General features: G+C 44.0%; 4 protein-coding genes across 4 annotated transcripts; 2 read left to right on the top strand and 2 right to left on the bottom strand.

Annotated features, from left to right (window-relative positions):
• Positions 1-297: 297 nt before the first annotated feature.
• On the top strand, positions 298-974 carry O0I10_001054 (uncharacterized protein; the record flags this gene model as incomplete). The annotated part of the gene is made up of 2 exons (XM_058481152.1): positions 298-648; positions 714-974. 2 exons carry the CDS (start codon positions 298-300, stop codon positions 972-974), a joined length of 612 nt encoding a protein of 203 aa, XP_058347790.1.
• An 854-nt stretch (positions 975-1828) lies between these two features.
• O0I10_001053 (uncharacterized protein) lies at positions 1829-5332 on the bottom strand (the record flags this gene model as incomplete). Its single annotated transcript, XM_058481151.1, has 12 exons — positions 1829-2138; positions 2228-2752; positions 2808-3137; positions 3191-3288; positions 3361-3780; positions 3839-3934; positions 3997-4040; positions 4101-4572; positions 4664-4727; positions 4790-4966; positions 5042-5143; positions 5205-5332. 12 exons carry the CDS (start codon positions 5330-5332, stop codon positions 1829-1831), a joined length of 2766 nt encoding a protein of 921 aa, XP_058347789.1.
• A 374-nt stretch (positions 5333-5706) lies between these two features.
• Positions 5707-7634, bottom strand: O0I10_001052 (NADH dehydrogenase [ubiquinone] flavoprotein 1, mitochondrial; the record flags this gene model as incomplete). The annotated part of the gene is made up of 7 exons (XM_058481150.1): positions 5707-5811; positions 5871-6115; positions 6270-6316; positions 6369-6605; positions 6667-6976; positions 7041-7174; positions 7246-7634. The coding sequence occupies 7 exons, from the start codon at positions 7632-7634 to the stop codon at positions 5707-5709; spliced, it is 1467 nt and encodes a 488-aa protein (XP_058347788.1).
• Positions 7635-10424: 2790 nt separating this feature from the next.
• O0I10_001051 (uncharacterized protein) lies at positions 10425-11339 on the top strand (the record flags this gene model as incomplete). Its single annotated transcript, XM_058481149.1, has 1 exon — positions 10425-11339. The coding sequence occupies one exon, from the start codon at positions 10425-10427 to the stop codon at positions 11337-11339; it is 915 nt and encodes a 304-aa protein (XP_058347787.1).
• Between the last annotated feature and the right edge of the window lie 291 nt (positions 11340-11630).

The raw sequence follows: 11630 nt of genomic DNA, 5'->3' as shown, positions 1-11630 counted from the left end.
TTGAGCAAAAAGACAAGAGGGGTTGAGATACAGCACACAATAGGGGTCTCTTTTTTGTAGTGAACGTGCAAAGTACTCACAATAGCACATCCACTTTGTCTGTGTGGCACACGGTAATCTGTGCATTGCGTATCACCAAGTTGAATCACCCGTGACACAGCATTTATATAAATTAAGCGACATGCAATTGGATCTGCTACCGCTCTTCAGACAAAGTTCTCTTTCTCTTTTTTTTTTCTCTCGCTCTTGCTTTTCCTTGTTTTCTACACACACACACACACACACATTCGATACATCATGGATATTCAAAATCTTCTCAACCATAATCAAGACGACGAACATTTTATGCGCACCACACGCATGTCATCATTCTCTTCCATTGAGTCAACTTCTTCCTCCTCTGCTGATTATTACTACGACAGGCCATTTGCTTGCACTTGGTTTAATTGTGGTAAATCCTTTTCTCGGCGATCTGATTTGAGCCGACATCGACGTATTCATACCGGAGAACGACCTTATCATTGCCAGTGGGAAGGATGCGGCAAACAATTCATTCAACGATCAGCCCTCACAGTTCATTATCGCACCCATACGGGTGAACGTCCTCATGTTTGTGAATACACGGCATGCGGTAAATCTTTTAGCGACGTAAGTATTACTTCTTGACCCAATTTCCAAAATGTGCCGTTGACTTATCATCATCCATCTCATAGTCGTCTTCTTTGGCTCGTCATCGACGTACACATACCGGCAAAAGACCCTACGTCTGCCATTGTGGCAAGTCATTTACGCGCAAGACAACACTCTCACGTCATCAACGATGCCATGAACCAAGGACGCAATCATCCATGCCATCTCCTTTAACAAGCGATTCTGAAGCCGACAGCCCCCCACCTGTGTTTGTTCGACCACAGCCTATCGGCTATAACAAATGGATGCCCCTTCATCCTTATCTCTTCAAGTTCGATCCCTAACGGTGTTTAACGATCCCATTTTATTATTCGTCATGCATTCTTTTTCTTGACATCATGCGCTCCCTTTTCTTATTATAACTTCACATTCATCAAAACTTGCCTTGTGTATATACCGATGGCTGGACATGACCATCTCTTTTATCTCTCTCTCACTCTCTCCTTTTTACCCACTCTACTATTATGTCATATATGCCCCCATCATAGTCTCTCCTCCAGTAGTTTATATGCCTTTTGTGTGCGCGCGGCCAGCATTATGCTACACTATATGTAAATAGGGTAATACAACAATCCAGCAAAAGTCTCATTTGTATACAAATAAATCGATATTCTACAACCATTGAAAATTATCCACTGGATCGATCCCACGTGCCTGTCAATTGCGTATCAGGAGCTTCCTCATGTCATTTACCCCCAAGGAGCATGCAGCATGTCAATTACTAACATTGTGTATCACCATCAGGCTCTCTACAGTGCCCATCTCCTATTGACAACCTTGGAGGATTAATCTTATTCGCTTTGACATGTTGCAACTTGTATCCTAAAATGGGAATTCCATGCCCCATGCGTTGTTGACTTAAGGAGACGTAAAAGGTGAAACATGTGCGTTTGTGTGTGTGTGTGTGTGTGCTCTGAAGGAAAGATGGTTGATCAACCTAATCTGTTGTCTATAAACATGTAACCTTCCTTGCTTCCTTTCCCCCCCTCCTCCCCCACCAACATCTCAACAAGTGTAGACCCAGCATCATCGATCAGCACTCCTGTTCATTTCAAGTAGACTTTTTGTTTACATCAAGGTATCCTCCTTTACTTCATATTCACAAATGTATACATACAAAGATGATGTCTCATCATCATTATTGGAACTTGGCACTATTCTTGCGCACCCAAGCTTCGACTACAGCAGCATCCCGTTGAAGCCATTTGGCGTTCACTCTGGCGGATTCAAGAGCCTGTTGAAGAGGTCGTTCATATTCCTTGGTTTCCTTATTGGCAAAGAAGGCTTCAATCTCTTCCAATCTTTCGAATGTAGTGAAACCGCCAACAACCGAACGCACTGCAGAACCAAACAAGCTGATAGATTTGGCAAACTTGGCATGAAGAGCGTCATAATTCTCCCTGAAGTATTCCCAGAAAAGATCACGAGCATCTGCATTGACACTCAACCTAAGGATGATGATGATGATCAGCATACATCATTCATGCTAATGAATTCCTTTTCCACAGGATTTCCTTTTTCTCCTTTATCTACTTACGATCGGAAGACATAGATGGAATCTTGGCCACGTACTTGCTTATCATCCATCGACATTTCGAGGTATCGCTTGATAAGATCAGGGCATTTGGCACCACCAAGAGCATTGAGTGCAATCATGCGTTGATCCGTTGGGAGCTTCTCGTCCAAATAAATCTTTTGAATGGCCTCCCACACCTTGGTTTCTTCTTGCTCATTCTCAGCCGTCAACAAAACAATACCATAAACAGGGCCACGCATGTTTGGATGCAATGCGTCATTGCTACCATCAACAAACTTCCAGAAACGCTTCTTGGCTTCAGTAACAGTTTCAACATCATTGGATCGACCAGCATTTGTCAACGCAAGAACACGAAGGATCGTTGTCAAGTACTCCTCATTCTCGGCAAACTCCCAACCAAGTCGGTGAGCCACGGGAGCAAATAAGCTGCGACGCAATGCCTTGAGCGTGTTAACGACCTCCTCAGGTTGCTTGGCCCATACACCAAGAATGCCACTCAAATGAGCGCTCAATTGTGACCAAACACTAATACGTAAAAGATGATGAATACATTGGCTGTGTACTTTTTTGAACCACTTACAAGTATTCCTTTTCATTGGTGAATGCTTGGGCCAACTCCAAAAAGGCATCTGTAGATTGCTCACCGCTCACACACAAGTTTCCAGAATCCGCAAGCAATCCAACACGATCGGCAGCGTTGGCGAGCATACCATCGGATCCCTTCTTAATCTCTTCACCCAATCGGCGGACAACTTCGATAGGATAATTGACACGATAGACGGCTGTTTGTCCAGCATTCAACTTGAACAATCCACTCTCTGGCACAGTGAACTTTTGGGACTTTTCGGTCAAGGTGTAGGATTCAATCTTTTCAGGAGTGAGGATGCCAAGAGGATTCCACCAAACAGTGCTATAAGGCATTGTCAATAACCCAATGTTAAATAAGAGGGATGATTCACTCACGTGTCTTCCTTTGCTTCCAAATCACCGGTAGAAAGATAGCGAGATTGTGTAACTTCAATAGAGTTGTTGCCGAGCTCCTCAACCTTGAGCACAGGATACTTTAATAAAAGATTGTTAGTCAGGGCATTTGCCTTGTCACACATACACATGTTCCATGTTACGATACTTACGCCAACACGCTTAGTCCAAAGTTGCATGAATTGCGAGACATCTTGACCGGCTTCCTCACTCAATGCCTTCCACAAGTCCGAAGTGGATGCGTTGCCAAGTTTGTGTCTGCGAAGATAGCGACGAACGCCTGCAAGGAAAGTATCAACACCGAGCCACGAGCTAAGCATGCGGATAACGCTTGCGCCCTTGTAATAAGAGATGGCATCAAAGATCTGGTGGATCTCGGCAGGGTCATTGACGGCCACTTCAATGGGATGAGACGAACGTAAAGCATCCAAGCTCAAAGCACGAGGCATATCTTCATTCACAAAGGAGACCCAAATGTTCCATTCAGGGAAAATGTGATCGACAGCAAGCCAACCAACCCAAGTAGCAAAGCCTTCATTCAACCAAAGATGATCCCACCATTCCATGGTAACCTAAGTGGCATAGTAAAAGTGAGCCCAAGAACAAGGATGCCCTTTGTCATAACCTTACCAAGTTGCCGAACCATTGATGGGCAAGTTCGTGACACACGGTATAGGCGGTGCTCTTTTTGAATACAATGGATGATGACTTTTCATCGAAAAGAAGCTATTTCCCCATGTGTTAATTGCCTTGGACACTAACAATGATATACCATCATCATTACTTACTGCAACGTTTCTATAAGTGACAAGACCCCAGTTTTCCATTGCACCTAGTAATAGGGAGGATCATGTAAGCACATGTTTTCCTTTCAAAATCATCGTTCACTTACCAGCTTCAAAATCAGGAATGGCAACCATGTCAATCTTTGGCAAGGGATAAGGTTCACCAAAGACATTGGCAAAGTACTCCAAAGCAGCAGTGGCGACATTCAAAGCATGGCGACCTTGTTCCACGGAACCAGGCAAAGCATAGACACGTGTCTTGATGGGATGACCATTGTGTTCACCCGAAGTGTAAGCCTCAATGTATTCGAATGGACCCACGACAAAAGCGAGAAGATAGGTACTCATAGGAGGCGTGGTGGCATACTTGACTTCCTTGAGCTTTTGGTTGCTAGCACTTCCACCTTCGGTCTTGCCCTCGGTCTTGCCTTCAGTCTTGCCTTCGGTCTTTCCTTCGGTCTTGCCTGACAACTTTCCAGATTCCAAATAAGGTTTCTCCGAGGTCACATTCATGTTGGACAAGGCAGTCAATTCAGATGGGACAACAAGTGTAACATCAAAAGTGGCCTTAAGAGCAGGCTATAAGGGGTTGAGTGGGGTGTGGGGCAAGTAGGGTCAGCGTTTCATCGCTCCTTTTTTTCCACGCCACCCACAACAAACAATACAATACCTCATCCCAGCAAGGGAATGCACGACGAGCATCCGTAGCTTCGAATTGTGTGGTTGCCAAGTACCTATAGAAGAGATGAGTATGCATACACATACACACACATGGGGTGGGACGATGAATACTTACTGGGTGTTACCCTGAGCATCCTTGTAGGAAGAGCGGTAAAAGCCGGCCATTTGATCATTCAAGATACCCTCAAACGAAATATCCAATACAGCCTTGGTGTTGGCAGGCACACCTTCTTCAAAGGTCAATGTTGCCAAATCCTTCTTTTCATCGTACTCGATCTCCTTGGCCTTTTGCCTACCCAATCATAGCGGCATATTATAAGTAACCATGCATGCTCATATACATCCCATATGCGCGTCAACAACGTACTTTGTCTCAGTCTTCAAACTAGCAGAGGACAAGGTAGCAGAGTGGATCTTGATCTCGTGCGTATTCAAAACAATCTTGGTGGTATCTTCCTTGACTTCAAGACTAAAGGGTGGGTCATTGGTTGGTATATGCAAACAAGACGCGCGTACATGAAGAAACTCACTCAATCTTGACTTGGCCATAAAAGACAAAGGTATTGAGATCAGGCTTGATAGTCAAATCGTAGTGAACAGGCTTGACATTGGTGGGAAGCACTTGGCGTTCTCCGGATGGGGCAGCAGACTTGCACATTACTGTAGATCGCTCATTGGTCAGCTTCGCGTTCACGTTGACATGTTCTTAATGTAGAGCCCTGATTCCCTTCCTCCCAACACAAGAGCATAGCTCATTGAATGAAATGATAACAACACAGTACCTTTTTTACGTTTAGTATGTGAGTTGAAATAAAAAGAAGAAGCAGGAAGAAGACGCGTGTGGGGGGAAAAAGTGTGGTCAACGAGGCATTTGAAAGGTAGCTGAGTTCTAGATACCCAACTCATTGGATTGACCGATTCAGGCAAGTTTTGCTCGATATGCAAGCGGGACTCAAAGCGCGTGGTGTACTGTGTGTGTATTTAAGCGGGGGGCGATATATGTGTCTACTGTATAAGGAAAGAGTGTCTTTTCTAAGCATGCAATTGTTGAGCTTGTTGCTGAGCTTCGAGCGAGCGTTGGAATTGTGCCATACGATTCTCCAACTCGGGGCGGAAATGACGAATCAAACCTTGAACCTAAACAGAACAGAAAAATAAGTACCACTACATGATCCAAAAAGCAATTTTATCCTTACCGGCCATGCAGCAGCATCGCCCAAGGCACAAATGGTATGGCCCTCAATTTGCTTTGTAAGCTCCCAGAGCTGATCAATCTCTTCAGGGCGTCCTTGACCATCTTCAAAACGATCCATCATCATCTCGAGCCACTTTGTACCTTCACGGCAGGGTGTGCATTGGCCGCATGATTCATGACGATAAAATTTGGCAAATCGAGAAATGGCACGAACAATATCAGTGGACTTATCCATGACAATGACAGCTATAATGTGTAACCATCAATATCCCATGTCATATTCCGAACCATGCACAATAGGTAGTACTTACCAGCTATAAGAGACAAACATAAACAGACACCATACGTTCATTGATGAGTGGACCATTCACATTCCATCGTGTGTGCTTTTGTTACCTACCAGTACCAAGACCTGATGTGACATCACGAAGGGCATCAAAGTCCATTCTATACAAAGGTGAGTATATACCACCAAATAAAGTTGCCAACTTTCACTTACAAAACATCATCACAAATATGCTTGGGCAAAACAGGAACTGAACAACCACCAGGAACAATACCAAGAAGATTATCCCATCCTCCTCGTACGCCACCACAGTGCTTTTCAATCAACTCGCGCAAAGGAATGGACATTTCTTCCTCCACAGTGCATGGGTTGTTGACGTGACCTGAGATACAGAAAAGCTTGGTACCTTGATTACGTGCACGGCCAAAGCTGGCAAACCATTTTCCACCACTGTTAAGAAAAGAAAAGGTTAGTTAATGGATGAGCACGCCCATTTGTATTGCTTTCATACCGTCTCAAAATAGTGGGAGCAACAGCCACAGTTTCGACGTTGGTGACAGTGGAAGGACAACCAAAGAGACCGACATCAGCAGGGAAAGGTGGCTTCAATCTAGGTTTGCCTTGCTTGCCTTCGATGGATTCAATAAGCGAAGTTTCCTCGCCACAAATGTAAGCACCAGCACCACGATGAATGTAAACGTCGAAATCATAACCAGAGCCACAAGCATTCTTGCCAATCAAACCAGCTTCATATGCCTCATTGATAGCTTCTTGAAGATGCGATGCTTCTTGATAGAATTCACCACGGATATAGATATAAGCTACAATAAAAAGTTGAGTCCACCATCCTTATTTTCCTCTGCACGCACACACAAACACACATACCAGCATTGGCCTTCATAGCAACACCAGCAAGTAAGCATCCTTCAATGAGCTTATGTGGATCACCTCGCATAATCTCGCGATCTTTGCATGTACCAGGTTCGCCCTCATCAGCATTGACAACCAAGTAGCGTGGACTAGAATGAATAAGGATATATATGAGTTTGACATGTCTTTGTGTCACGTGTGTGTGTGTGGCATTATTTACCGCCCATCCAATGGTTTGTTCATGAAGCTCCACTTTAAGCCTGTAGGGAAACCGGCACCACCACGACCACGAAGACCGGATTGTTTCATTTCATCCAAGATCCATTCATGACCCTTGAGAACAAGTTCTTTGGTCTTGTACCAGTCTCCACGCTTCAAGGCACCTTTCAAGCGATAGTCGTGACGGAGGTACAAGTTGGTGAAGATACGATCCTCATCAGACAGGCTGCCAAATGTCGTCTTGCCGGTGATGGGGTTGGCATTGGGATCGGGTGTGCTGGTGCTGGCATAGGTGCGTGCCATGGTGGCAGGAACAGCACGCATGTTGCGAGCAACGGGGGAGGTGGTGGTGGCTGCTGCTGCTGTTGGTGGTAGTGACGATGGTCTCATGTTAGCCTGTTTTTCCTTTCCTCGTTTCTACGCGCAATTGCTTTCTAACCTCGTCGAACAATGGACTGTCGAAGCATTATAAAAGGGAAAAAAGAGTAGGGGGGTGAGAGGGTGGTCGATCAGCTATTGACGGAAGAGCGATGATATACCTTTGTTTTGCCTCTCTTGTCACCAAATTGACCTGACGTCAGTTTCGGCGTTTCTAATAATGCATCCTCTGCTTTCTACATGTTGATGTACCTGATTATTAATAATCCAGCAGTTTGAGCTCTCAAGTATAGTATTAGCTTATCAAACTTCATTCATTGATCTCTTCAAGTAATAAAAAACAAAGGTGGTTGATGCTAGCTGGTAAATGTATGGGTGCCTTGTTCATTAGTAATGTCGTCTAATCCTCCTAAAGAGGCCTACTAGTAGATACATATGATCATTGTTCTCCACATATAATAAACAAGAACCTACCATCCACGGATGGGGCAAAGTTGTAACAATGTCAATCATCAAGCAATGAGACCAATCTGCTACCACAAACCCTTTGTTGTTGTGCTATTTAAACGTCCACTACATGTCATTTGGAATGATGTACGAGCATTCGAGTAGTTTTGAAAGCAACAATGATGATTCAATGGCATGGAAATAGGATGCATGGCCTGGATTTGAATAAAGTGAGATGCAAAGAGGAAGGCCCTTCAAGTTACAAAGGTATGCTTGACGAATGCTTTATGCGAAGGCGACTTAGATAAATGTCCAATTGGTTCATTGAACCAAGAAAAAGTCTTTCTTTAAGGATATTTGTGTGGGTGTTCGTTTCAAAAATTGAACGTCGTTGGTACCTTCATCGATGCACACACGTTGTAGATGTTCTCGACCGCTACATTAACGGCCTCCTGTATGCATCCATTCATCCTAGAGGTACATACCTTGACAAGTGGATGGTTTATGTAGTAGCTTAGAACATTGAGAAAGTTCACAAGCTTCATATGACGAATGAAGGTCTTTGTGAATGGGCTGCATGGTTTGTTTTGGGGTATGACTATCCAACCTCCTCGTTTTATGTATGCTCAAGGGAAAATGGAAAGATGTGTCGATTCTGCTCCTACATGTCTTACAAAATCCCAACCAACTTGATGCAGCTAAAGTGGTTTACAACTACCACATGAGAGAGCCAGGTGGCTTTATCCGAAACAATTAAAGGCGCCTTCTCATCACTGGAGATTTGTGAGTAGTAGTATTGAGCATCAGCAAAGCTGCACCTATGCAAAACATTTGATGCAAAGGCCCATGTGAAAAAAGGCTTTAGTTTCGATAGCAGATAAACAATTATTGGTTTGATACAGCCAACTCATACAACGGGGACCGTGAAAAGAACATTGTATGATAGGGTCATGCAACTTGCATAAACAAGGAGTTTGCAATTGTTCCTTCTTTTTGCCCTCGTGATCGATTGAGAATCTCAGCCAATGTATGTATGCATCACGTCTTTAATCCTACGCGTGTGAATAATAGTGTCAGGCTGTTGTTGATGGATGACATTTACAAGCTGCAGCATTCGTTTATTTCACACGAAAAATCCACGTTGGTGATCATAACATCATCCGTTTTACCCATTTGAAGCGGGTGGTGTAAAACATTGAGATATGGATGATGCAAGGGGGTGGACATCTACATACTGCTTGTGGGCACGGACTCTTTTGTGCATGAAAAAGTACTATACGCGTATACGTAGGTACATGGACCTTGGTCTCTCTGCTGATCACCATGGTAAGTGAAAAAGTTCACGGGGGTAATATGGATGCGTGTTGATGAGGATCCAGTTTTACCAACGGCCATTGCGCATTATGTCAGGGCTATCAGCTGTTAACGTCGTCTGATGGAATACGAGACATCGGCTCGGAATCAAATGTTGATGGCATTATAACCAAATCGGTCTATTATGCCAGATGGGCTCAAAACACGTGTACTCATCGTTGTTACTCAGCACACATACGCACATAAACAAATCAAAAAGATGCATGACACATGTCACAATTCTATGCAGGATTGCTTTTCCATGTCCTCAAAAGTGTCAATGGTCCCGAGATCATGTTTTGGACCCTGATTGACACATTTACTGCGTAGATGGAAAGAAACTTGTTCTACCAATGCCCTTCTTGCGACGACCTGGTTAGTTGACATGCCAATGGATACACCGGCCAAAAATTAATCCATCATGCATACGTATGTAGGTTGCTTGTTCTTCTTCCAACACCCTCAAAACGCTATATAATAAGAGCTCTTAACATACAAGTGGGAACGTTTCATGACCAAGTTACCACGAATTGATTATGAGTCACTCATTATCAGGAGAACCTTAAATCCTGATGGCCGGGATTGCCTAATGTTGATGCTGTCAACCCAACACCATTAACTTGCTTGAAAGTGTCACGAGGTCAATGACCGTTCACAGTACAAAGGCACGAAGAAAGGGAGAAAATGTGGTGTGTGTGTGTGTGTGGAAACGAGATGCGAAAAACCTTATCTGTGTTTAGAGTGTAGATGGTGGATGTATGATCTTTCTACAATATGCTCCATTTTTGATTTGTTTGTTGTTGTTGGGGTTTCGGGGGAAAGGCTGCAGCTAAGGAGCGAAGAACCGGGCACGAACTTACTACTCTTTGCTTGACGATTCACGAATAACGGGGAGGAGATGTTACTTTTTGATCCCTTAGAGTGACCCAGACGATCGTCGAACCAATAAAATACCTTGCAGATGATCAGCACAATCCACCGACCCTGTCATGGTGATTACAAATGTCAGCTTTTTTAAAGGCGTCAAGACATTCAGGGTCGTTTTGGATCGCTGATCTCTTTGTCCCCTCCAAAATCATGAGCAACTTGACCACTACTACGACGACTACCGCTACCAGTGATACTAGTAGCCGCCTTACGGCTTGTCCCCAACAAAAGCATCAAAAGCCAAGGGTGATTTGGGGATTCATGTTGGAGAATACATACTTTACCGAGTTTGATCTTCCCAATCATCGTATCATTGAAGAAGCTTACCAGCAACGTAAAACGCGCCAAACCAGCCATTACATTAATATTCGGGATTCACATTTACCTGTCCAAGCTCGGGTTTACTTTGGTGTTGCACAAGTGCATTTGCGAATGCCTGGTACGCGTTATTATGTCAAGCGTCGCATTGTCCCACCTTCTCCACCCAAACATCATCAAAAACATCTACAGCCCAATTGGTCTTCTTCTTCATCATCATCATCCACGCCCATGGTGACGCATCAACAGCAAACACCCGTTTGGTCTTCTTCGTCTTCTTCATCCACTGTAACTTCAACCACCTCTGACAACATGATGACGATCCCTCATCATCATCATCATCATTGCCAAGCAACAAGCCCGTATCTACCTACGCCAAGTACAAGCTTTGCCGTGAACCAGCAACAGCAGCAGCAACAATGTGGTGATTTTGGTTTCTACGATTGGATGGCAGCAGCAACCCCACAAAGTATGATGCTCGATCACATGACCATGACCAAACAGTCTCCATGGCAACAGGGCCCTATCGTGGATACGTCAAGTTTTGAACCCCATCTCAATGAAAACGATACATTGGTATTAAACTCCCCTCAGTTTCCTTGGATGTCTGGTGATGATTTCAATACTTTTGGAGACATGTCATTCCTCTCAACACCATCTGTGCCCTTTTAAGTGTATAGCTAGTACACCGCCCTTTTATATGTTCCCCCACTTTTTTCCATTGATACGTCGTAGCCTAGTATTTTCCTATTGCAACGTCATGCCTATGCTGCTAAAAGACATTGTTTTACCCAAGTTTCTTTAGTAGTACTTTATTATCTATTGGCATTCTCTTACTATTTTGTTGATCCAAACACAATGTTTATGTATAAAGCTTTTTCTTTCCCGATTTGCATGTACCCGGAACTCGGTTATATGTGTCACGAGCTGAACTTTGTGGAACCTCAATGTGGGATGCACGGA

Source organism: Lichtheimia ornata (genome assembly GCF_029851405.1).
Source record: "Lichtheimia ornata isolate CBS 291.66 chromosome Unknown scaffold00003, whole genome shotgun sequence".
Classification (NCBI taxonomy): Eukaryota; Fungi; Mucoromycota; class Mucoromycetes; order Mucorales; family Lichtheimiaceae; genus Lichtheimia; species Lichtheimia ornata.
Note: the sequence above shows the minus strand (reverse complement) of the source record. Positions and strands in the feature narration are given on the sequence as shown.